General features: G+C 38.5%; 1 protein-coding gene across 9 annotated transcripts in view; it reads left to right on the top strand.

The window, feature by feature from the left end:
* The window catches only part of ACACA (acetyl-CoA carboxylase alpha), a 247,263-nt gene that overhangs the window by 113,774 nt on the left and 105,719 nt on the right, over positions 1–27,770 (top strand). For 8 of the 9 annotated variants that reach the window (XM_079797353.1, XM_079797348.1, XM_079797349.1 and 5 more), the window contains 8 exons: positions 5,405–5,518; positions 6,711–6,824; positions 7,715–7,804; positions 9,356–9,474; positions 21,764–21,787; positions 24,495–24,638; positions 25,410–25,506; positions 26,675–26,782. In XM_079797353.1, coding sequence (XP_079653479.1) covers positions 5,405–5,518; positions 6,711–6,824; positions 7,715–7,804; positions 9,356–9,474; positions 21,764–21,787; positions 24,495–24,638; positions 25,410–25,506; positions 26,675–26,782 — 810 coding nt within the window. The remainder of the gene's footprint in view (positions 1–5,404; positions 5,519–6,710; positions 6,825–7,714; positions 7,805–9,355; positions 9,475–21,763; positions 21,788–24,494; positions 24,639–25,409; positions 25,507–26,674; positions 26,783–27,770) is intronic. The other variant, XM_079797346.1, reaches the window with a different exon arrangement.

Genomic DNA, 27,770 nt, shown 5'->3' with positions numbered 1-27,770 from the left:
CATTTGAAAGGAAAAAATATATCAGTACTATGTAGCATTTCAGTTTCCCCAAGTGACAGGTTTTGACAAGTGATATTATCTGTGGCAACTTGACTGATTTTTTTTTTTTCTCAATCAAAAGAGGGAAGAAATCTCTGACTAGTTAGACTTTTCTAAAAAAATTTTAATACAAAGATTGCTAATTCTCATTTGGATAAAGCCAGGACTTTCTGATAAAAAAGGGTAATGATAAGGGAGTGGAAGAATCTGTCTGTTTGACCCTAAAATGGGATGGAATTTGCCTTCTTAGGAAGCTAATTATGGTGAGTTTTCATTTTATTATGATTACCTTTTTAAGGACTTAACAGTTTTCTGCACTAAAAATAGACCAAAGCCCAGAATCCTTGGAGCAGCAGAAGAGTAATGATCGTCTAAGACTGTCGCTGGGTTTCTTAAATTCTAATTTGTAAGATATAGGGGCTCGGCTCGCTCCTTTTGCGGAGTGATTGTAAGTAACGCTTGCCTTAAGAATCTCATTATTGGAACACGGAGCCATATTTCCTCTGAGAATTCTGGAGTAGCTTTGAGCCGGGGCTGTTCATTTCTCAAGTAATCACGCTGGTGTGATGGAGAGAGAAAATGGCAGCTGTTCGGAGCTCAGGCCTTCAATTTTCTTCAGAGTCCAGTCACTCAAGTGTGTAATTACACGGGGGTGCAGCCGAGGCGTTGGGCCCTGTCAGAGAACTGGTTTGAGGCTTTGCTTTCTGCTTTTGCCAGTCGGACAGGCAGAAGCCAATGGGACTCTGACTTGCTGCTGTTCTTTTTCTCCCCACCTTGTCATCCTGATTACTTCTTACCTGCATGGATAGTGCCAAAACTTTCTTTCCAACAGACTGAGCACTTTGTTAGTGTTTGGGTTTGCAGGAATAAGATGGGGAGGAGAGGAAAAGGAGGAGGAGGAGGCGGGGGGAGGAGGAAGGTTGAAGATGTGAACCAGAAAGATGGATTTGTCCTTTTCTTTGTTTTGGCATTTCACATTTTTCTTTTAAAAAGAAAACAAAACTCGATAAACATAGGAGGATCTGTAGGCTTTCATATAATTAACTTGAAATACCAGCTGTTTTTCACCTCATTTTAGAGATTTGGAAATCAAGACGTTAATTGATATGATTTAGCTGAGGGCCTGCTAGCTGTGACGTAAGGATCGGGGATGAAAGCTCAGAATGTGCTCCTTTCTGCTCTGATATTAATGAATGCCAGACATGGGCTTCCTCTCTCCTTTCGTGGCAATGGTCAGGTCCCCCCACCCCACGTCTGCATTACTAGTGGTAGCTGGTCACCGCCATTTTAGTTGTTTGGATTCCTCTTTCTGTAGGTCTGACTGTCTTTTCCAGGTATCACCTGGACCCAGCAGCACTTGAATCCCCTAGTTTGTATTCTCAGCTGGTTTCACTTTCTTTGCTTACCTTAGCTTCCTGATGGATGGTTTTGTGCCCGGCATTCCAATCCCTGCTTTCTAGAAGTAGGAGTGTTGATGGTGTGCTTTGCTGAGCTAGATGATGATTTCTGGGGGTTTTGAACCTAGAGTGAAGGCTCAAGAAAATCCGGGCTTCTGTGAATCAGTGTTACGGAACGCGGGTTGCTTCAAGGAAGCCTTCATCCCTTCCAGGTATTAGCATAACTTGCCTAGTGATAACATGCCTCAAGGACTCACGAGCAAATTTCTTCTAATCTTTGACCCTATTGGGATAGCAAAATATCAAGTAAAATGCAAAAGTTCTGTCAAGCTTTCTCCATTTTGAGAAATATTATTCCACAGTAGAAAACAAAGTCTGGAAGACGAACAGTAAGTTTATTATTTTGAAAGCTCTTCTTATTTCTTTAATTTTCTAGGAAACAGCTTAGGACATTGTTTATGCTTACTAAGAGATATTTAGGAGACGCTTTAAGCCAACTTAAGCAATTTTGTACCAGTAAAATGTATCAACACCCTCATAGCTGTCTAGATAGCCACGTAGTAAGTACATAATGACTACTTGAGTAGTTATCCCCTCACTACTTATATCTTATTTCTGATATGGTCCACAGGAATATGATCTAAACCATGCTTCCTTGTGAGTAATGTCATGCCTGTGAGCCTGTTTGGTTTAGGGCAGGGATCATTTAAAATGCTAATCAGTGCTTTTTCTCCCTCCTCTTTACATGACTGCAAATAATTTTGTTCAATGTGTGATAAAGAAGAATGTTTTTCTCAGCGAACCTGGTTTACTGAATAAGCTGTGGCTGGAATAAGCTACCAGACCGTTGCTGGTATTGGGATTAGTGCCTCACCCAGCTAAATATAGTTAATGTCTTGAGCTCATTACGCACTAGGTCACATTCTTTTCATTTTGAATTGCCTTCATATCTTAAGATGCTAAGATCAAGTTGGATTACCTTCTGCTCTTCTGGCAGTCAGCTGTGTAACTTGGCTACGGTTTTGATACTTAGGCATGTATGTTATATTCCCCACCATTTAGCCACCATCAGGTTAAGCAAAACAAGAAATACTGTATGGTACCAATATTAACCATTACTGAATAATAATTTTCACTTGGGCCTGCAGACGTATGCAAGCGTCCTGTAATCCCAAAAGCAGCAGGTAGGCTTATTAAATGAAATGCTTTGCAATGAGAAAACATCTGTTGACATAGTTACCATTTAATGTCTTTGTTGCAAAATGTTCACCAGGACTAGATGGTGATGTTGGGCTGTCCAGTTGCCTGAAGGAAGTCTGTCTTTTAGGCAAGAGGACCCTAAACTTGTTTTTGGATGTTTGTATCTTGGGATGGGTGGTTCTGATGAACAGAAAGGTTTTCCCTGGTGGTTTTTGTTTGTTTTTTAAGAACATTTACACTGTGTCTAGGTCAAGGATGAGAAGGTTGCAAAGATTACTCTACACATAAGTTTCTATTGCCAATCTTTGACTAAGTACTAATGATGACAATTGAGAAAATAATATTTGAATGGAAAATTTCCAAGTCAGGATAAACTAATGGAAATAGTGGTTTATTCTTACTGTGGAATAAACATCCCAAAAAAGTCTGGTTTCTGTACTTTATCACAGAGCTCAGGAAGATTGTCATTTGGTGATACTGAACGCATACTATATTTTCTAATCTCCATAGTTCACTTTTCTTACAGATACATTTTTTTCCTACCCCCTTTCTCACACTCTCTCCTAGTGGAAAGATGAAATTAAAAAAAATTTTTTTAAGTGACTTTGTGTGTTTTTCTTTTTAACTTGGGACAGGATCTGTAGTTAAGACAGTAACTTTATTTTTACTTACTTATTTTAGTTTAATCTCAAAAGGTAAACCTAGATTTTCCTTCAAGGAAATGGTTGGGTAGGTGGCTAGTGTTCTCATTTTGTTATGTTGGCTTTTGTTGTTAATGTTGAGACTTCAGTCTGGCTATTTGCAGAGTAGCATTACCCAGGACATCTCTTAGGTTTTTAAATATTTCAGTGGGCCAGTGTGATGACTGAAGTGAGGACCTCGGAAAGAAATATATTTTCTCTATTAGGAACAATGAGTAAAGAGGGATTTATGTAGGAAAACTTTATCTTGGTTTCCTTACCCACTGTTATCTATTCTTTTCCTTCTGTCCTTTTATGGTCTTTTCTTGGTAATTTTATATACAGGGTGGGGGCAAAAGTAAGTTGTAAAACACAATTTATTCTTGTATTTTTTAATTATTGTATTTTACATAGGAACAACTGTAAATCTACTTTCACCTCACTCTGTATTCCCTTGAAATTCTATTTTGCTTGTTGGTTCTCAACAAACAATGAGGTGCATTTTCTCCCTCTTTGCGTTTATTCCTTAGGATAGGTGGGATAGGTTCTCTGGTCTGTGACTGACTACATGCTCAGCCAAACGCTGGGTTTATAGTCACTTTCATAGCAGCTTGTCTTCTTCCCACTTAGATGAGTGAATTCCTGCATTAAATAGATGAAAACAAGACGCACGTGCACTTCCTTAACTATTAATCACATCATGTGTTTTACAACTCTGGTTAGTCGGAGCAGAGCTCTGGATGGTGGGTTGGGGAACCAGAAAGTATTCCTGCTTTGAAATGTTTGAGAAGCCTTCTTTCCAGCATAGTGATGTTGAGCACTTCAAAACTGTGATGTGGAAAGTAGTAGGGGTTGTAGAAAAAGTATTGTGGGAAATTAACATCTGCTCCAAAAGCCAGAAGTCCCAAGCTTTTATTTATACAGCTGGGGTCATGGACTATAAAGACTATTCTGAGATGGGGAAGGTCTAAGTATGAATGGAGATTCTTCAAGAAAATGGCTGGTAATCAAGGTAAGGAAGAGATTAAAAAGCAGCAACAGGAAGCCTTTTAGGATCTGGTCATCTTTCATATCCTATTGATAGTAAGGGGAGAATAAAAATTCACTAAATATAAAGGCAGTTATTTCAAATTTCAAGTAGAGGGAACTGCCGGTATACCTGAACGTGTATATTTTATGTGGTTTGGTATTAAGAACTACTACTACAAGCAGCTCTGTAACTTTCAAAAAGACCTTTATAAAAACCGCACCTGCAGTTTTTCAGCTTAGATGAAAATTACATGGATGAATTTAGGGAATAAACTGACATTCCACTGGAGAAGAAAATTTTTCTCAAAATATGATATTTTTCTTAACAATTTTTAATTCTTAGGAGAGAAAGGACCCAGTGCTGAATAAACCATGGATTGTATTGTAGGAGCTGCTTTTTTTCCTTCTAATCCATCTAAGGATTCACCATGTTTATATATTGTGGAATGACTCTTGTATAGCGAGAGGATAAATGATTTTTGGGTACAGAATTGTCAGAATATGAGATGGTGTTTTTATTTAGTGTGTGTTTATAAATGAATACTTTGTTCTTGTGTTTCTGTTTTGCACCCTCCTGGGATGCTGAACATTTGGTTTGTGGAATGAAAATCACCAAGAGTGGTTCCTTTTCCTTTACATTTTGCTTTTTCTCCCTAAAGTGGGAAAGGGAACAGAAAGCCTTAGTCACTATATTATTTAAAACCTCTTAACACAACACCTGTTATTTCTTAACTCAGAATCCCTTAACCCCTTTTAATGATCTCTCATGATTTCTTCTGAATTTTAAAAGTATAGTGTTAGTTTATAAAGAATACATTTGGAATTTTGAATCGGAATGACTGAGGGATTTAGGCTTCTTCCCCTAGCAGCAACATCTTTTGGGATCATCTTTACCACATTGTTTGAGATAAAAAACAAAAGAATACCGGAAAGTTTGCATTTTTTATTAATCCAGCTATGTTGACTTTGTTTTTATTCCCTTTCCCCCATTTCAAAGTCCTAGCCACCTCAGAGTCTTCTCATGTGGATATGTATGTTCTTTTCCACATAAACAACCAGGATCAGTTGTGTGGCCGGGACCCTACGCTCACTGATGAGCTGCTGAATATCCTCACAGAGCTAACTCAACTCAGTAAGACCACCAATGCTAAAGTGGCACTCCGAGCACGCCAGGTAAGGACACTTGTTGGTTATCGTGAGGGAGGAATGGTTTTCATAGATTGGACAATGAGCTTTTACTCCATCAACTTACAAAATGCAGATGTCTATGTCCATTGCCCTCGGAACAAATGTTTTCATGTGGTAAATGTTTTTTTAAGAGAGATGAGATTAATGTTGAGTATCTTTAAAATAGGAGCCCTTTCCCCATATAAAATCCTGTTATCGTTCCCTATCCTTCCTGCTAGCCCTGTGATGGTAAATCAGGGTCATGTGGAGGAAGGCAATAGACTCAACATTTCTTACTTCTCAAAGGGAGCTTAGAAGCAGGTGAGAACTTTTAAGTGTATAGAAAAAGAAATCAAGTGTGGAAAGCAGAAAGATAATGAAATGAATCTTAGGTGCTAGCAATCAGAACCGCCCCAGAGAAGTCCAGTTAGTTTCACCCTGTAGTCTTCATTTCCATTCCAAAAGGTTTCAGCAGGGAAGCCAAGAGTTGTCGCTCCCTTTGTGTTTCAATGCATGGTCACTGACAGGGAAGCAGCATTTGAAGCTGTTCAGTGACCTTCTGCTTTCTCTACAATTGTATCCATGTCACTGAACTACTCACAGTTATTGAACCTCTCAGTGACCTGCTGAGAGTATTCAGGTCCTACCGTGTCCCTGTTTGTTTGTGACACTGCTTTCACTCTCTCTGCCCCTCACATGCATTGGTGTTACATCCCGATGCCTTTTCCTTGATACTGAGTACCTGGGGCTGTCAGAGCAGTTTTTCCTAGTCTGTCTTTCTACTTCAGAGTTGCAAAAGGCTAGCTCTGCTGCATCCACCTTCCCCACAGCTGCTCCCTGCCAGACCTGATTCCCAATTAACAGCTAGTCAAGCAGTCCCGAGGACTAGCGGCTTTGCAATGGTAAATCACATGCACTGATGGAACTTGATTGAAGCTGTTTTCTCTCTCTTCCCCCATTCCCCCATGGGAAATTGCCCACAACGCAAATCATGGTGAAAGTCAACTGAGATGCAGTATTTGGTGGCATTGGCTTTATGTTACAGGACCTAGAAGTAGTTTCACTTGGTCTCTGTTTTATCTTTGATGCCTGCACTTAGAGATTTATATTTATTGCTTTTGTATCAGAGCTGCCTAATAGGAGCCTAGAATAATCACTCCCTCAGGAATTTATGCCTCTTATTTTGCTCTCACTCTAGGTTCTTATTGCCTCCCATTTGCCATCATATGAGCTTCGCCATAACCAAGTAGAGTCTATCTTCCTATCAGCTATTGACATGTACGGACATCAGTTTTGCATTGAGAACCTGCAGGTATGCTTATAGCCCTTTTCTACACCTCTCTGCACTCTTGTTCCCTTTACTCCGAGCATAGTTTAATTGAGTAATCAATCAATCAATTTTGATTTTTCATGCAATGAAGTTTTATACCTTGACTTTCTAAAATGATTTATACTTATGAATTTTTTTTTCATTAAAAATACTGTTAGAATTGTGGCTTGGCTTAAAAATCAAATAGACTTGCCTTGATAGAAGTGTCCTATTGAAGTCTACTACCTCTTATGCTTTCATTTTATTTTAATGCTTACTATTAAGCTTTATATAGAGCCGATTTTATAAAAAAGTACCGGCTAATTTTACTAGTTGCAAGGATCTTGACTATTATTTTTTAAACAACATCATTTATTCAGGAATGACTTTCCATTTGTCTATCTGTACATAGGGATAATGTTGTTATATCTAGCCAAGGGAATCTTTAGGCTTTTCGTCAGATTTCCTTCTGGGGAACCTAGAGAGGGAAGAAGGATGTTTTTGTTTATTTGGTTCATAGTTGAAGTAGAGGACTTCAGATGGATTTAAAATCTATGGTTTACCATAGTGGAGTATTGAGACAATATTTAAGAAATTGAGTACAGATATATGTCAGAAAGGGTAATAATAGTCATAAACACTTATATTAGCATATAATTAATGCATTCTAATAATTATTAACTCTTTGAATGCTCACAACAGCCTACGAGCATAGGTATTATTATTTCCCCGTTTTGTAGCTTGAGGAAGCTGAGACACAAAGAAGGTAAGATCACATGACATTCATAGACAAAAATCTTAAGTTTCACTAAAATGCTTCAAATGCTAAATATGTCCATTGAAATTGCTCTTTTTTGGTTGTAATGGTTTAAGTTTGTCTTTGTACCTCCCAGAAACTCATCTTGTCTGAAACATCTATTTTTGATGTCCTACCAAACTTCTTCTACCACAGCAACCAGGTGGTGCGGATGGCAGCGCTGGAGGCAAGTTTTCTTAGAAACATAACATGACATAACCTTTTACTTGGTTTCTGGTTGAATTCTTCTGTCTATTTGGCTATCGTATCAGTTCTTTTTCTTTGGCCTTAAGGTCCTTAAGAGTAGAGTCTTCTTTCCCCCTGAAACGGAACTATGGTCTGACTTGACCCAAGTGTTTCAGCTGAACTAATCACCAGCTCCTAGGCCCCAGTCACAGGAAAACAGCTGCCAACATTTTTTATAGTTTCTACTTCTTAGATATTTTGATTCTCCCATGTCATAATGAATTAGGATTCCCTATAACACAAGTGAAAAAAATGTATATGGTCGATCAGAACATGTACCATTTTGTGATTTAGGCCAAATAAAATGGATTTAGTTATATCCTGAATTGTCAAGCAGCTCTTATGAAGTATTTCATCATGAGAAAAAAAAGTAATAACATTTAATGAACTGTATTTTAGGTGCTTTATTTTTCTCACTTAATCCTACAATTATTTCATGAAAAAGAAAGTGAGACTCTGAGAGGTTAAGTGACTTGTCTAAATTCACAGAGATAATAAGTGGAAGAGTTTGCATTTGAATCTGACTCGCAGGCTTTTCTGTTTCCACTACAGCTCACTACCTCATTAAACATAAAAATTGCAGGCCCTGAATACTGCTGTAAAATTGCCAAGTGTATGTTTTTTGAAGATGAGGAAAAGGGGTGTTTTAGCTGATCTTATGTAATATGACATCACTACCAGTCAGTTGCGAGCTCTTTTGAATTACTCTGTTTGTATTCTGTGGGTAGCATGTAATGTATCCTACTCAGTAAATACCAAATTTTAAAAATATTTAAGTGTTTTACAGTACTTCCATGCCATTTAATGAGAAGACTTCTTATATATCTCACATGCTGATAGGATTCTATGTAGCACTTTCTGTGCATGGCAAATGGTCTGAAGTGCCCAAGGTTGGACTGATGGTTTTTGGCTGAGATGAAGCCTATTGCTATTTCTCTTAACTCTTGAGTCAAGTAGTGTGTTTGAGATGTTATATATCAGATTATGCCTTACTGCTTTTGCCTAGTGTTTGGATGATAAATGATTTTTAAATGAAAACTGAACAACAAAATAATGTTCAGGATAGTAAAAAGGTTGGACTATACTACAAGTTTTTCTATCTTCATTCCTCATGTGGCCCAGAATCAGCAACTCTCATTTTTCTCATGCTTGCTTCTGTTTAAATGATTATGCATAATGCATTAATAGTCGTGGTTGTACATGCTCTGAGTTTAGGTTGTATAGTTTAGGTTAATATGAAAGGTTTATGGCACACCTAGAGGTATCCAGTAGAGTCAGGCTAGTTTTGTTTCCATTTATAGTCATGGGTGTAGTTTTAAGATTCCAGCTTTATTAGTTAAGGCAGGGTATTTTTATAGGAGCCTTGAGACTTCTGTCACCATAGACCACCTTCTGTCTCAGATACCTCTTTCAAGATTGTTTCTTTTCTGGGCTAATCATCTCTTACCTTCTGTTTTTAAAGTGTATTTACTGAGGATTACTTTTTAACCAGGTGTATGTTCGAAGGGCTTATATTGCCTATGAACTTAACAGTGTACAACACCGCCAGCTTAAGGATAACACCTGCGTGGTGGAATTCCAGTTCATGCTGCCCACATCTCATCCAAACAGGTGAGTTTGAGCTGTTATGTGCACCTGTGCTAGCCAGCACTCCATCAGGAGAGTTAAGGGGAATAATGTGTATGACAATTCCATGTTTTTTAAAGCTAGAAATGCAGAGCAGAAAATGAACAAATTTAAACCAGGAGATGAGAGCCTCTTCTGCCCACTTTTTTTTTTTTTCCACCTTTGACTTGGAGAGAGAAAGTATAGTCTAATTAAGATAAAAGTTTAGGATAATTTCATTCGTTTTTGCTTATATTGTGTCACTGAGGAAAGAATTTCCTAGCAGTTAACTTGCTGGAACTTTGCCAGAAAATCACTTTTTTAGCAGTTTAAGTGAACACTTGGAACGTGAAAATATCTTGGGTGGAATGCCTTTCCTTTCAATATGTTTGTTATGGGCTAAGGCAGTGGTCGTCAAACTCATTAGTCAACAGAGCCAAATATCAACAGTACAACGATTGAAATTTCTTTTGAGAGCCAAATTTTTTAAACTTAAACTTCTTCTAACGCCACTTCTTCAAAATAGACTCGCCCAGGCCGTAGTATTTTGTGGAAGAGCCACACTCAAGGGGCCAAAGAGCCGCATGTGGCTCGTGAGCCGCAGTTTGCCGACCACAGGGCTAAGGCGATGCGTAAGCCAATTTCATGATCTCCCTAAAAACAGACACCTGAATTCATAGCAATTGACATGCAGTCAATTTTAAAAAATCACACTCCAGAAGCAAGCTGAAATTCAAGTAAATTACTTAATCAAGTCATGCTAATTCCATGATATCCCCTCCCTAAGTCCTTAAAAACATTAAATGTACATATGGAAATTTGTTTCAGTATTGCTTTGGTTTTAAAGTGAAAACACTTTATCTTGTATACTCATTTATTTTTAAACTATTTTGAGACACTGAAAACCTAGGAATTCCACCCACACATATGTTCATCCCTTTTTGTATTTTCATTCTTTTTAGTAATACCACAGGAAATATAAATACCACAGCAATCTTAAGCTGCTCCCCTCCATTTCTTCTTTATAGCCTTTGGTTCTTCACTTTATATTACAAAGCACTGTATCTTTGGGGATCCTTAGTTATACACACCAGAAATAGCTTTGTTCTGAATTGCCACTTCACCCAAAGCAGTAGAAACCCTTCCTAGAGACAAAGGAGTCTGTGCTGAGACTTTTGGCCACTGGATGCCACTGTCGATCCAGCAGAGGTCAGCAGATGAGCAGAGAGGCATCTTCAGAAAAAGTACTTCTCTTCTTTGTCTCAGAAGATCCTTTTACTTTTCTACCTCAAAAATACCTTATGGCTGGCAGAGAAAGGTGTATGTCCTTGATTTTGCAAGCACCTCTAGGTACACTTTTGCCTCCATGGGTTTCAGAATCTCATTTTCTAGAAACAAACGGTTGTCCTTCAGCGAGCAGCGAAGTGCTCATGGCACACATGGGCTCAGCCCTCAGTCGTCTTTCTTTTCCTGCCTTCCTTGAATAATTGTAGAGAACTACAGGCTGTACTTAATGCTCTTTGCAATTCTCAGGACATTCTCCTTTTCTTCCTGCTTTCTACAACTCTTCCCTTTGGGCAGTGATTTGTAGTCAGGCTGCAGAGCTGCTTGTGATTTCCTTCTCTCCTCATCGCTCCCCTTGTCTTTCTGAATTGCTCTCCTTGTCCTACTTTTTTATTTGCAGATGTGCGTCCAGTTTGGTGAGGGATAGTCTACTGGAAAATGAGAAAAATGCTTCTTAACTGTTAAAAAATCTTATTCACCTTTCTGTTTGAGGGTGTGAATCTTGATTATTTCTGATATGGTTTCAAAACTTGTATACTTGTCCCTCCCAACATCTCAGGTATACACACCCCCATGGATAAAGACCAGACTTGGACAGACTGTGATTCTGTGTGTGGTCTCTCAGAAGTCTTCCTTGGTTGTATGAATATAAAATTCTACACTGCTAGATTACGAGTATTATTATCAATATGACTGGTATAGATTTAAAGGTAAATAAAGATAAGGACAAATAAAGGAGGAAAGATAAACTAATCTCCTGACAACCAGAAAAATGTAAAAATTACGTTAATACTTTTTTAGATTTAAAGTCCCTAATAGTTTAGGAATATAAAATGTACTATCTGATTAAATCACAATGCTGTATTCCTTTTAGAATATAATTTGAGCAATTATTACAACTTGAATTTTGTTTTAGACGATTCTGTATTTTCTTACAAATGTTTTTGTTACAGTTTGGAATTGTGATGTTATTCTGAAACCAAGTGGCAATTCAGTTGTGACACTCACCACCTCCAGTTAGAGCAGATGCCACAAGTTAAGGGCTCAGTTCTCCACAAAACTGCTCTACTTCAGATGGGGCACTGCATTTTTTGACCAACTGGCTACAAATTTGAGGGCTCCCATTTTTTGACCAACTGGCTACAAATTTGAGGGCTCCGCTCAGGTTCAACAATTCACTGTAACATCTTATTTGATAGAATTCAAGAAAGCACTATGCTTATGATCACTATCTATAATAATAAAAACATAATATGCTAATTAGACCGGACATCCTTCCGATGATTTTCCGGACAAAGCCAGGGCTGTGAGGGCCGAGGAAAGCTGCCGTGACTGCAACCGACCGGCGGGGCCTCCCTCTGGGAGGGAAACCTGGGTCCTGGGTGCAGGAGGGAAGCTCGGGGTCCCGGGTGCCAGAGGGAAGCTGGTGCTGGCAGCTGGTGGAAGGAAGGCCTACTCTTGCACGAATTTTCTGCATTGGGCCTCTAGTTTTATTATAAAGGGTACAGGTCAGGATCAGCCAAATGAAGAGACACGTTGAGTAAGATCTGGGTGGGTCCTGGACACAGAGCTTCTCTGTTCTTGCCCTGTGCATGTCATCCTCCCATCACATCCATGTGTTCACCAACCAAGAAGTTCCACTGAGCTTCAGTGTCCAGAATTTTTATCAGGGTTTCATTACAATAGCATGATTGATTGAATCATAGGCCACATGATTAAACTCAACCTACAGCCCCTCTCCCTTTTACAGAGGTCCAGCGGGCACACTTCTGATCACATGGTTGGTCTTTCTAGTGAGTAGCCCCTCTCCTGAGTTATTTTATCTCTCAGCATAAATTCAGGTGTGATCCAAGGGGTTCTTGAATAATAAAGACAGTTCCATTACTTGAGAAATTCCCAGGATTTAGGTTCTCTTTCAGGAACCAGGGATAAAGTCCGTCAAATTCTTTATTATATAATAGGCCTGCTTACCTTACAAAAGAATTCTAGTGTCTCTTAGTTTTGAGCCAAATTTCAACTTTTTTTTATAACTCCAGTACTGTTACTCTTTTCTATTTTGTTCTATTTTGAACAAGCAGGTAGTAAACATGTTGTTTCTTATTCTACAGAAATAAGTTACTGGAGACTATCTACCAGTGTCCATTCCACTCCCAGTCCTATAAAGCTCAAGGACACGACTGTGTCCACTAACCTCTAAGTTAAAGATTCTCAGAATTATCTAGGAAGTGTTATAAAATTATATATATTATTGGGGTCCTGACTACCACAATTCTGATTTATTTTGAAACAGAGTCCAGGGGGATCACTTTTTGGAAAAGTTTTGATAATTATGATGAAAAACTGAAATTGAGAATCACTACTGCTAGACCAGTACTGTCCAACAGAGATACAGTAATCGCCTTATCCATGGAGGATACATTCCAAGACCCCCAGTGGATGCCTAAAACCACGGATAGTACCGAACCCTATTGTATATATACTGTTTTTTCCTACACATACTTATGATAAAGTTTAATTTCTCAATTAGGCATAGAAGAGATTACCAACAATAACTAATAAAATAGAACAGTTATAGTAACACTAGAGGCCGGGTGCATGAATTCGTGCACCGGTGGGGTCCACCCAGCCCATCCCATCAGGGCTGATGGGGGCCAATTGGGGCGGGGCCGGGGTTGGGGGGTGGGGCAGGAGGTTGGCTGGCCGGTTGGCCGGCTGGCCCTGACCCCGATCCGGCCGGTTGGCCAGCCATAGTGCGTGTCACAGCGACTGGTTGTTCGCTCGCTTGGCTTTTATATAGATACTGTAATAAAAGTTATGTGAATATAGTCTTTCTGGGAATTTCTCAAGTAATAGAACTGTCTTTCTCAAAATATCTTAACTGTGCTCTACTCACCCTTCTTGTGGTGATGAGATGAGACAATGATTATGTGATGAGATGAAGTGAGGTACTTAGAATGCCACACAATTCAAAACATAGGAATTGTTTATTTCTGAAATTTTTCATTTATTATTTTCAGACCTTGGTTGACCGTGGGCAACTGAAACCACAGAAAATGAAACTGCAGATAAGGAGGCATTACTATATAATGCAAACCACATATGTAATTTTAAATTTTCTATTGGCCACATTTAAAAGGTTACTAAGAAACAGATAAAATTACTTTTACAACATTTTATTTAACCCATTATATTCAAGATACTATTTCAATATGTAATAAAAAATTATTAATGAGATATCTTTCATTCTTCATACTAAGTCTTTGATATTTATGTATACTTTATACTTACAGCATGTTTTGATACATGCTAGACATATTTCAAGTTTTCTAGCCACATGGGCAGCTCAACACTAGACCAGAAATTAATTAGGACTATCATACTCAGTCCTCTTAGTTTTATGTTAATAGCAGTACCTCTTGGAGGAATTAAAAAAAAACTACAACCTCTTTTTTTTTTTTCCATTTTGTTTATCGGTTTATTTATTCCTTAGACTCTACAGAGTAGTGAGAGCATACAGTATTTATCTTTCTCTGACTGGCTATACACATTTTTTAATTGTGGTAAAATATACATATAAATTTTTTCATTTCAATAATATTTTAATGTACAATTCAGTGGCGTTAAATACTTTCACATTGCTGTGCAACCATCACCCAGCTCCAGAATTTTTTCATTTGCAGGACTGAAATTTGTGCCCATGAAACAGTAACTCCCCATCCCTCACCCTTCAGCCCCTGGCCACCACCATTCTAGGTACTATCACTATGAAATTGCTCTAGGTACCTCATATAAATGGAATATAGTGTCTGTCCTATCCTGTGTGGCTTAGCATAATGTCCTCAAGGTTCCTCCTTATTGAAGCATGTGACAGGATTGCCTTCCTTTTTAAATCTGAATAATATTCCATTGTGTGTGTAGACCTCATTTTGTTTATCCATTCATTAGTTAATGGACTCTTGGGTTGCTTCCACCTTTTGGCTGTTGTGAATAATGCTACTATCAACATGGGTATAGGATATATGTTTTTTTAATACTCAAGTCATGGGGATGAAAGAGTTCATCCATCCATGTTTACTTCAGGTTTGTACATGCTTAACATGGAGTTAAAAATTTACTTTCACTGGGAGTGAGGGGAGCTAGAGATAGAGATAGAGAAACAGATAGAGATAGAGAGAGGGAGAGAGAGAGAGAACATCGATGTGAGAGAAAGACATCAACTGGCACAAACTCTTATTTTTATGTTGCTTGTTCTTAGTAGTTACAGAATTATCCACACCTGATATTAAAGATATTCTTCTATGACATGTAATGCATGCTTTAAAAAATATTCAATGAGAACAGAGACTAGGCATATTCATATTTTACTTATCAATGCAAAACAGAAGTTTATAATATTTTTCCCAATTGGGCTTGACAAACCAAAAATTCTTGGGGAAGGAAATAGATACATTCTTTAACCAATTTTTGCATTTTCTTCCCTGGCACTTGGTCTTCACTTCCTAGTCATTCATTTGAATTAGACTAAAAGTCCTTAGAAGTGAATATCTTTCTGAGGTATATTATCAACACAAGACTGCAGTTTCCTGTTGCATATAAGGTCACGTGGTGAAATTCCTTTCCTGCAGTTTGTTTTTGATTAGTAATTTAGCCCTCATGGGTTGGAATGAAACATGGCTTTCTGTCTGCAAACTGACAACAGCAGAGTATTTTTTCAGGAAAATGTCTTTGATAGTGTTTGGGTTGAAGACCCCTATCCCATGAAGAACACGTTTTGATTTTTAGGGAAGTAGGCAGAACACAAGTGATTTTCATTGCAAATAAGCGGAGCAGCCTCTAGGAAGGGAGAAGACCCCTCCTCCCCACCCCCCTTTTTTTTTTTTAGCACACTTAGGTAGTTATTGGGTAGCCAACATATTTGATCCTTTTTTTGTTTAAATTCATTATAGGGCTTTGTATTGCTTGAAATGTTTTAAAACTTTGAATTTTTTATTTTAGTGTGGAAAGAACACTTAACATGAGATATTCTTTCTTAACAAAATTTTAAGTGAACAATATTGACTGTAGGTACAATGTTGCACAATAGATCTCTCGCACTTATTCATTTTGCTTGACTGAAACTTTTTCCTGACATTTAGTTACTCTGTTTCAGTGTAATTTGACTGTTTTTTTCTACTACCGCTCTCAATATTTTTTTTAAAAAAAGGAGCAGATGACTAAACAGTTTATTTCTAATCTCAAGCTTTGCGCAGTGGCAGTATCATAGCCAATGAAGTTTATCCAAAGAGCGATTATTGCTAATTGAAAACTATGGAGAATCTCAATGACTTTTTGCATCGTCTTTCTTGCTAGATAGGCTTCAGTCAAGGTATGTTATCTTCTTCTTGATCTTCTACCCAAGACTTCCAAGTTTTTTCCTGGGAACTATAGTTGCAATTTATTGGACATTCCCAGGTCTTATTCACTAGAGGATCCAGTTATTAGAGCTTCACTCAGGGAAGCTCCTGGTATATATATATAACCCTTTTCTTCTTCAACTTCCTTCACTTGAATAGCAGCAGCTGTAGAGATTTTCCTGACTTAAGCATAATAGGAAACCTATACACATGTGGCATATGTGTGTTTTTCTTTATCTTCTTAACATTTAAAGGCTATGTCCTACTGTATATGAATTTTTTTGAGGGGAGGGGATTTTTTTGCTTTTATTCTTTTTTTTAACAGTGACTTGTAACCAGTTAGCAAATGGTTTTTAAAGGAGAAGTGAATGAGTTTCTTTAGTCATTTTCTTGGTGCAGGAATAGTCTGGACGGCTGCTGCTCTGTAATAAGAGAACATTTTATTATTACCCAGACTTTCAGGACTTGATTCTCTTGCCTAAGATTCCATCAGCCCAGCTCTTTGGTGAGTTCCACCAGTATTTTACATGGGTTAATCCCAGAGCTCAGACTATTATTAAGCATTCCTTTTTCTCCTTCTTCTCCAGTTAGGCTTGGTTTAGAGCCCGAGGTATGTGTATTTGTCTTTTCCCCCTATTCTGAAACCCGAGTTTATCACTCACTAGACTAGTGATGGAGAGCTTGTTACACTAAATCAGCGTCCTGAATGTTTTTACTTTGGACAATTCATTGAATCATTTGACATTCAGGATTTCACTTAGCTTTGGGCATATTAAATTACTGTGAATAATCTGGAAACAGATAAGTTGTTTAGTCCGCCTATGTATTTGATCTTCTAAAATATAGCTATATTTATACATACATATGTAAAGTACATTATCCCATAAACTCTGTGGCTGTGCATATGGCTGTACATATTATGACAGTCTGGGAGTTTAGAATTTATAACTCCAAATGGTTTTCATGAATAATACACATTAACAAACATAGTTCATTTTTAAAAAACTTTATCTGTGATTCAAATAAGCATCAAATTGATGCAGGAGATGAAAGTATATTTTGTGGGGACCCTTTCCCCCTCCCCATGTGGGAGTCCGTTCTGTGGGACTCTTCCCTCTCCCTATGTGGGAGTCTGTATTTGTTCTTTAATAAATTTCCACATTTGCTATACCAAAAAAAAAAAGTATATTTTGTATGTTTCTACACATATGTAATGGGGGAGGACCTATTGATGTTTATTTCCACCTATTTCTTAGGTGGAACTCCACGCTTTAGTTAAGTCAAGTTGTATTGTACCTTCTCTGCTATTTGCTCCTTGTGAATTTGGCCTTCTTTATTATAATGTTTTAATTCAAGCACTTCCTTTTTTTCATGTCTCACATCCAGAAGAGTTCGGCTGCATTTTCCTTTGATAGCACATGTTTTTGTCATGTATGAGTTTAGACTGCTTGGCACCTTCAATGTTTAGCTGTCAGTGAGTGGCCTCTGGACCTTCTTTTTATGAAGATGGTTGTGAGGAAGTTCAGGAATCAGAAGCCTTCCATGTGACTAATCTACAGCCTGCTGCCATTTTCAAGAATTCTGATAATCTTTGACACCCAGAGATTAAGCCCTTCTTTGGATCAGATTGAGATACTCCAAAATCACCCAATTTGTAGCCTTTTTTTTTTTTTTTTTTTAAAGCAGCGTGAGCACTGGGTTGTCGTTAGCAGGCCAGAATGAGCTATAAATAAATAAAACCCTCTAGTGCTTGCTTCATTCAGGGTAGTGTGCTGATAAGATGCAAGCATCTGGGAGAAGAGAAGATGCTCAGCAGGTTTAAGTGCTTACCAAAGTGCTTTCCTGTATCCATGGCTCAGCTGCTGGTCTCTGCTGTGTTATTTTGGCACTCTAGACTTGTAAGATTGGAGAGTTGAGTTGAAAACTCTCAATATATCATTAGAGTAGCCCAAGGTCCCTTCTTGTCAAGGAAGACTAGCTGATTCCAGGGGGAAAGAAAAGCAGAATCCAGGGCACCTGTAAATCCCTGTAGTTTTGTGCTGTGGGTTTGTAGCTAATTATACAGCAGGCAGCAGTAATATGCTGCAGCTCTGTTGGCATACTTATTTCAGAAAGAGCAAAATCTTCCAGCAGAGCAAAGAAGGGCTTTAAAGAGGCTGCAAATGAATGAATCAATGATCATTTTATTGTAAACTAAAGCTCTACATTGGAATGAGGGCATCTGAACTGTGAGGAGGTGGTGGGGAGATGCCAATTGAAATACATGGTTCAGATGTGTTTTAAAGCTCTTGATTTGGATTCTCCTGCAGAAATATAGTCACACAAGGAGACCACCACTGGTCACAGCCAGTCAAATTGCTCTTTCTCCTATGGTACTGCTGTTAGCGACTACTAGTAGGTTATTCAGCCGACCTCTTCTGATTCTGCTTTGCTGCCTGATTTCAAAAGATTTGCCCTATATGGCTCTCAGTCACAGCTTGATGTAACCACTGCTTGTTTGCATGCATCCCCATCATTTTCATATAGGGTCTTCCTCCTCCCCTTCATGTTAGAAGGCAGAAGAATCGGGAGCATTTTTATATGATAAGAAATTTATGCAGGGCCAGCTGGAATCAAGCAAAATGAAATTCAGCTGGAAGGGATGGCAAAAGGCTCAGAGAACTTGTGACTGCCAGAGAAGTCAGTGTTCCTTAAATAAAGAGGGTTCAGCTAGCAGGCAGCAACTCTGACTTTGCATTCATATTGAAGCAGGCTCTCCAGCCATTCTAGGCAGACAGATCAATAAAATCAGAGGTGACTTAATGCCAAGAACCTCAGAATTCAAAGGATTTCTCTTGTCCTTCTTTAAATTTATTCTTTATTGATGTGGAATGCTCGCCTCGGAAACTGCGAGGAGAAACTGCCCGGTTTAGATTCTGGTTTATGACAGGCCTATTGAACAGTGTCCTTGGAATGCATCCCCTTTGGTTTCTCAGTCCTCACATCTATAAAATGGAGCTGTTCTACTGGAAAGAAAATGATTCCAATAGTTACCAAAACATTGTGAATGAAGATTCATCGTAAGTGCTTTGAATAGCCTAAACAGCAAATGTCTTATGAGAAGTGAATTTATATCCCATGTATTTGAAAATGCAGTTGATTGCTTTATCAGAGATTGAGCAATTAGATTATTTTTGCATGATGGGTATGAAGTGAATGTGGTAGATTTTATTTTATATTTTTAGCTACATAAATGGAAGAGTTGACTCATACAATCTCTTCCTTGATTGTTTTTATGCAGACCATGCATCTAGCTTCCTAGTGTATCACAATACTGTACAGTATGCCACATTGGTCATATTCTTTAATTGATCAAATAGCCCCTGATAGAGCAACAAAATATGTAAATGATCATATGGACATGGCTAACTATTTACCTTGTAATAGAGAATTTATCCTTCCTTCTCTCCAGCCCCACAGATGCTTATTGTACCAGAAAGGAAAAGCTGCCTCTAAACTTACCTCTTACATGATTGATTTGATGCCATTCTTTTAAAAACTGGAGATGTTGGGAGTTTTTGTTCATATCCCATACTGTGTAGAAGGCACACAATTTCTAGAACAAAGCAGCAGGGGGCTCCCTATGAGAGCGTGAGAATTGCTGATGGAAAAGGACTGGCTTTTTGTTGATGGTGTTCTTTTCAATTCAGGCCCTTTTCTGCTGAAAACTTGGCCATCGTCCTGTGAAGATTCCCTAAGGGATTAAAGTGTAGCTACAGAAGCAGCGAGACTATTTTATTAGTTTAAGAAATTGGTTAACAGTTGAGAGAGATTATACTGGTTTCTAAATTCCAGAAACCTGGATAGATGGAGCCTAAGATTGCTTTGGTTGTAGGGTCCTTCTCTCTGAACTGAGTGAGGTTCATAGGAAGGGACTGTGCAGGTGACTCCTTTCTTTAGAATCCTTTATATCTTAAAAGCAAGACTTTTCTTTGTTCTCGTTAATGTCTACATTTAATTTTCTTAGTTTTACCTCCCTTTGCTCTAGAACCTATGCATATTTCATGTTTGTTGTTGAGGGCCAGTGCATTATAACTAAGGGTGTCTTGTAAAATGAAACCTATTCCCCTGAGTGAGAGGCTGAAAGAATGCACACAGCAAAGGTGCAGGTTTTTGCACTCGGAGGTTGCGCTTGCTGTCTTAGGAATTCACTCTGTGATACAGGTTTGATGCAGAGAGCATTGCTACTCACAAATCACACGAGGTATACAGTTTGTGTGCAGTGATATGTCACAGCTTTTTATTTATATGGCCAGCTCAGTCTATTCTGCTCCTTTCAATGCCATGGAAAGTGCATCATTTTCCTCCCTCTCTCCTCCTTCCCACATATCATCAGCACCACCCACTACGTTCTGTCCATTAAGTCCTCTGTGTGCCAGAAAACCCCAACAATGATTAAATGCTGATAAAAGAATGTTAGAAGGTTAAGATATCAACCTCCTTACAGTCCTCCTAAATTGTGGGTGGTAAGTATAACTTTGCCCTTTTAACATTGGAAATAAGAGGTTTTAGTTGGTGTGGGGTTTTTTTTCTTTATGTTGAGGAAATGCCTGACATCATTTTAAGAAACAAAAAGATTTGGTAGCAAAGACCAACGAGGAAACAGGAGACTTGCTTTGCAGTTTCCATAATTACCCTAGTCTTTCTTTCATGATTTTGGCACATTCTTTATTGGGAATAACTAAGGTTCGCCAAATTTAGGTTAGGTTCTATTTATGAGAGGCCTAGAGTTTTTAAGCTTACAGCAATTTTAAAAAGTCATTATTACTCTAAACAAAATATATAAATGGTAATTTAAAAAGTGTTAATTTTTACATATTATATCCCTCTAGCCATAGAATCATTTATCATTATATTCCTACTTGATTTTCGCTTCCTTAAAGCTCCTGTACTACAAAGCAACCTCCTTTCCAACACCAACACCACTGCTGTCACCACCACCCACCACTATCCACCACCACCACCACCACCACCACCATTCACCACCACCCAGCACCACCCACCACCACTGTCCCACCCAGATCTATGGGAGGAAGATGTTGGTGGAAGAGACTTGAAAGGCAGCTTGGGAACTCACTGGCTCCCTTTCTTTGGAGGAGGGTTTGTAGGTTCATAACATATTCTTCAAAAACAATTAAGGTGGGAGGGGCTATAGAATCAACTTCTCTGGACCTCCTTATTACATTTTTAGCAAAGTAGGAACAAGAAAGAAGAGTCTCTAAGAATCTTGTCAAGAATTCTATTTCATATTGAAGCTCAATATGCCATATCATATAACTTAATTTCCATGAACCCGTGTTTTATCACTACTCTGCATTATTTTTTTTGTAATAGAGCTATAAAAAATCCATGGTAAATATATTTGACCGTTCCATCAATGGCTGCTTGGTGAGGTAGGTCAGGAGGCATGCCTCTTTGGAGGCACCCTGGAGGTGGAAGGGTAATGAGCACTTATGTCTGCTGAATGCCAGAGCTGCCAAATTGGAGCTCCTCACAACTGGTGTGTATCTGCTCTGACAGTTCTTTTATTATGGCTTTTACTAACCTATAAGTAACTAACTGTGGTTGTTTAATTACAGAGGGAACATCCCCACGCTAAACAGGTATCGTATGTTTAGTTTTTTTTTTCATTTCCAATTAAAAACACCCTTTTTGTAACTTAGAATAGTGAAATCAGGGGGAAAAATAGCCCTATACTGGACAAGCTAATATATTATCTTCTGCCAGGGAGTCCATCCTGAGCTCCCCTTTGGATGTGCTAAGTTATTCTTTCTATTTAGAAAACATGTCTTCAGCTTTTCTTCAGCTATTAAAAAAGCAATACTTGAAAAGCCTCAGTATGGAAAAGCTCTCGTCAGTTGTCAATGAGAGGAGAGTTGTCTGCTCGATGTTCATCTTTGCTGTAAACTTTTTTTTTTTTTTTGCTAAGTTATATGTCTGGTTGGGGCTTTCATAGGAGAACCCCTTAAGGTTATCACTATCCTGGGAAATTGTTCCTAATTTTTTCAATTTTGAGTTTCTCTTATTTGCTTCTCCTTCTTAGAGGAATGCAAATTCAGAAATAGCTGATCTCATGTTTTATAAATTTGTTTGCTTTTTTTTTTCTAAAGTGATGATAATGATATGAAAGTCAAGTTTTATTTCAGACCTATAGTAAGAGTCACATTGGAGAAGTATATTTAAATTTTGATGTGTGCAGCCTGGGGAAGAGGTTTCTAGGCCAGTATAACACAAGTGATATTTTAGTACTTTGAGTTCCTCCTGCTTCTGAGCCAAGCAAGGCAACACAATGCAAGTTTGAGAGGAAAGCAATTCTGATTGGAATTTAATCCACAGAATGCTAAAGCAATAATAGGTTGGTGGCGAGCTCTTTGTACATGATCACTTATACATTGAAATATTTATAGGCTTATGTTTATTTTGTCCCTCTCCCTTTAAATATTAAGTAATCAAAACTCGTTAAAGCTTTTAGCATCCAATTTAGATGGGAGAGGAAAGGGAGTGCTTTTGTTTGGTCCTCTTGCCTACCCTTGGAGACTGGGCTTGGTTCATTCCTGCCTGCCTTCAGCTGTTCTGACCCATGAACATAGTACCAAGGGAAACTGAATAGTGGATATTTCCCATGGGGTTCAACTGAGTAAAAAAGATATTTAACCCTATGTTTGTCACAAGCACAGCCTGATAGCTTATTTAGAGGGAGTTCCCTTTAAGTGTTACATGGAACTCTTTTATCTTTCCTTTCTACTATCAGGCAGGTAGAAAAGATACAATGCCTCACAAACTTGCTCCTTTAGTGAATATATATTTGGTGATCCTAGAAAAGAGGATGATAGCATTTCGGAGTTCATACAACTCTGAATCCCAATTTCTAGTGAGCACCATGTGTAAGACTTGCTTGCTGTGTATTTCATTTGTTTGTTTATTTCATTCATGGTATCAATGGTTTCCTCTCCCACCCTGCCTTTCTATTTCCCAGTACTATCAAAGATGAAGTACCTTCTTCATAGTCATGAGTTGCCAAGGGAATAAAAACCCGGAGTGTCAGTCTCTATAGTCTGTGTGAGCAGCACTTCCATCCTATAAAAAAATTCCATTGCCTTTTACAATTACAATTTGCAGTAGAGTACAATATGTACCCAGATCTCAAGTCCACATTGCTGGCTCTCTTCCCCCTGCAATGCTGCAGGTGGTGCACTTAAGGAGATTTTAGAGCAGCTCCCTGGAGGTCAGGTGCCATTGCCTTGCTCTGAACTTGCTTCCGATCAGTATGCCGGTAACATGTCAGGCAAGTCCTAGAGGCATCCTTCAGCTTGGTCCTTCCTAACAGGCTGCCCTGATTGACTGGGCATTCAGAAACACTTTATGGTATTATTTATCAGTGCATACTGCTGAGGTGCATCAAGGAATATACAGCTTCATTATGTTTTTAGATTGAACAAATCAGTTCAGTTCTCTTCGAGCATCTCCATTTAGCACTTGTTTGTCATGCTTACACATACTGTGAGACCCATGCTCTGCCCTTTCATATCCTGCTGGGATTTATTAAGGGCTTTTGGTGAAGGTATGCTTACCCTAGTATAGAAATGTCTGACTATAAAATAGAAATTTTGCAATTTAGGATTGAAAATGTCTCCTTCAAAAAGGGAGGAGCTATAATCCTTATGATTGCTATCTCTATCAGCCCATTCAAGAAAAAAGTAAATACTTCATAAGTTCCTTTTATAGACTGTGACTTGTTTCTGTATGGTAAATAATGCTTTTTATAATGATCTACTAAACCATTCCAAATGACTTAGAGTTGTTGCACATGCATATATCTATCTGTTAATACTTAATCTATTACAGTTACTAGAGAAAAATGCCTTAAGTGTTGCCTAGTTACAACTTACTTGGCTTGCTTACTTCCTTTTAAAATATGAAATGTTTTAGGGAAGGGGAAGATGCAGAATGGTTTTTAACCCTTATGTGCTGTTTATTCATCAGACACGCCATGATGTCATTGTATTAAAACTGCCATGAAATTCCTGACAGTCCTTAGATTTTTATTTGGAGAAATTTTAGAGTGGTGAAAATATAGCTTGTGTGTCTGTATACGTGGGGTGGGGGGTGGTGGTGGTGGTGGAATTCAAATGAAACAGTTAATGTGACTATAGCAAGACAGCCTTATCCATACTGGGTAAAAAAACCAAATCTGCTCTGCAACCTGACCCTATTTCTGAGTTTTCTCCTAGCTCCTTTTTCCTATTGTTACTCTCCCAGCCCTTGCTCCTACCCTCCTTGTCTAACACACTTGGTTGAATTACCATTTAGAATGTCCTTCTCCTCCAACCTCAACCACTGTGGCATGACTCATGTAGCTAATGTCAGCGATGTGCTATTGGACAACTCATTCACTCCACCATGTCAGCGGATGGGCGGAATGGTCTCTTTTCGGACTTTTGAAGATTTTGTCAGGTAAGACACTGTGGAGCTGTGTATGTACAAGAGGAGCGATGGGCGTCTGTGTTTTGGGAGTCTCAGATTTCTGCCAAATGAATAAAGGTCCCCAGAAGAGCCATGAGCCAGCTAAGGAGATGTAGCCCTTGCTGTATATGCCCTCAGAGAGGTATATGTCCTTCCATTTCTACCTCTCACTCAGACTCCACAAGCCTCTAGTTGTTATATGAGCCTGGTCAGAAAAAAAGAAACAAACAAAAACCATCGTTTTCCTTAGGAGCTAGCAGAAGAAGCTGTCTGCTCTGTGATGAGTGAAATGTCAGGAGAAATTAAACACAACACTAGAGTGAGCCCACCAGAGACGATACATCTTTTGATTAAATGCATTCAGCATCTATCTCTTGATGTATACTGATGCATTACCCTAGGGGGAGGGGTAATTACATTGGTCTGTCACTGCTCCAGTCCCAGGCTCTTTCTGTTACTTTAAGACTGATGATGACAGCAGTGCTCATATCTTACATACAAAAAAAGCAAAACTAAAAGCTTTAGATCATTCTTTATTAAAAAGAAAAAAAATGCTTTATTAAAGTTGAAACAATCCATCCCCCTAATTTCTGCCACTTGGTGAAATTTTGCATATCACCTCTAGCCACTGGTGATTGCATTCAGTTGACTGTGGAGCACAGGGTAGGGTAGATTATTCTTTTAGACTGAGCTGGCAATGGCAGCGTTCATATTCTTCCACTTGGATTTTCATGGTGGGTGTTTTTCTCTGGTATTTTTCAGGATCTTTGGTGAAGTGATGGGCTGCTTCTGTGATTCCCCACCCCAAAGCCCCACATTCCCTGAGGCAGGTCACACGTCTCTATACGATGAAGACAAGGTATACTGTCCCTTTGGGAGACTGCTTTGCTCCTTCAGATACATGACTTGTACTGTGCATATACTATCTTTCTGACTTTGGAGTGTTATAGGAAAGAATTCATCTTTTTTTAAAATCCTGGCCTGAGGATATTTTTTTCACTGATTTTTCTTTTTCTTTTTTAAAGATAATGGAGGGAGAGAAAAGAAAAACATCGATGTGAGAGAGACACATTGATTGGTTGCCTCTGTTTGCACTCTGACCGGGGTTAGGGATCCAGCCTGCAACCAAACAACATGCCCTTGGCCAGGAATCGAACCTGTGACCCTTTGGTCCATGGGCTGATGCTCTAACTGGCCAGGGCAAGAATTCATCTTTTTACCCTACTTTGTTATTTAATTTTATATACCTCATCAAGTATTTTTGGAAATCAGTAGAATATAAATTCTGACCTAAAACATAAATAAAACATATTAATCCTGGAATCTATACTGTGGAATAGGCTTGGTTGTATCCATTGTAGCTGCCTCTGGGTCTCTGAATGTTGTTTCAAAGAATTCAGCTTTGGTTGCTTCAATTCTTATGTAGTGATGGCTTGTATATTTGCACAGTGGTACTATTATAGTCTTCAGGGAATGGTACACTTAGATAGCAGGAAAAATATGCATTTTGTTTAAAACTTTGTCCTTTTATTAAATCCCTTCTATTCATTTCTCAGTAAATAAGTTGTTGTTGTTTTTCCCTACCAGGTTCTTTTTCTGTGGTTTGACACTTCTACTGTATGATAAATTGTTAGGAAATATATTATGAGGGAATATGTTCAGATGGCTTCTTTCACTCATTTTTCTTCAACTTCTGTGAAGAGATGTGGCAGTTGTTTTCATTCCCATTTTATTGGTAACAAAATTGAGACTGATCTTCAAGGTCATGTCAAGTCAAGGTTTGGGGCCACTTCTAGCTAATGCCTTTGCTGCCTTATCTTTTAAAAGTTGGATGTTTTACTTCATTTAATCTCCATTGTGGATGTTGGGTGGTGGTTTCAATTTGCTTATGAGAGCTAGTGGGCAAATCAAAATGTCCTGTGGGGCATATCTCTTTTTCAGTCATTCTACTAAGTACTATAATTTTTTTCTCTGCCTCTGTATTAGCCAGTCTCCTAATGTCTTTGTCTTGTGTTCTTGGGTTACAGGTCCCCAGGGATGAACCTATTCACATTCTGAATGTGGCTATCAAGACTGACTGTGATATTGAGGATGACAGGCTGGCAGCGATGTTCAGAGAGTTTACCCAGCAAAACGTAAGCCCTCAGCTGGGTGGAAACCTGTGACGGCTCCTTTCCTGCTGGCTGGATATCATACCCATCTTTTTATCAGTTGCTATTTGTAAGGCCTATCACTGTTGATGGCTTTGTCCTTCACATAGTTCTCTGCCTATAGGGGTAAAATTCCAAAGGGACTTAATAGTATATAATTAATATCTTTTTATGTCAAGAAATATAGACCTCAACTATTTAAAATGTATCTCGCACTGACCTCAAACTTCATAGTTTAAACCTAAATTTCCATCATTTTCCTTCACCTCTTCTGACCCCCCATCTGTTCCACACACCCCTCCCCCCCAAACAAAACAAAAACAAAAAACCCAAGTAACCAGTCATTCAGAAATCATTGACTTCCTCTTTTTCCATGCCATTGCATGATGCTACTCCTTTACCACAATCTATGTGTTTATTTGTATCTAGTCAGTCACCAAGGTCTGTCTTTTGTTTGTACTGTCTCTTTCCCTCTCTTCTTCCCTTTCTTTTCAGATTTTTAATTCCCACTACTATCTCTCTGGTTTAAAACCTTATTCACCTCACACCTGAGACACTACAACAGGTTTACTTGCGATCTGCCTATCTTCCTTCACTCTTCCCCTCCAGATAGTTTCCATTCTATTCACCACCACAAAATTCAATGGCCAAAATGCCCTCTTACCAAATTATCCTCCCACTCAGCAATGATTCTCTGTTACCTCTAGGATGTCTCCTTAACTTGATATTTAACATCAGCCTATTGATGAAGGCTAACAATCTAGCCTTTACTGTTCTGGGAAAATACCTAAGTCTTTGTGTCTCGTCTCCTCTACTGCCCTTCACCTGGAATGTTTCTTTCTCTTTCCAAATCCTGCTTGTTTTAAAGACTGTTTCAAATTTCACCTCTTCTATGAGTACTTCTCTGAATAGCCCTAACTAAAATGTATTTTTTCCTCCCTTGAACTTTTAACTGGTCAGCATACATTCACTA

The sequence above is a fragment of the Cnephaeus nilssonii genome (genome assembly GCF_951640355.1).
Source record: "Cnephaeus nilssonii genome assembly, chromosome: 19".
Classification (NCBI taxonomy): domain Eukaryota; kingdom Metazoa; phylum Chordata; class Mammalia; order Chiroptera; family Vespertilionidae; genus Cnephaeus; species Cnephaeus nilssonii.
The sequence above is the reverse complement of the archived record's forward strand: the minus strand, read 5'-3'. Positions and strand labels throughout refer to the sequence as shown.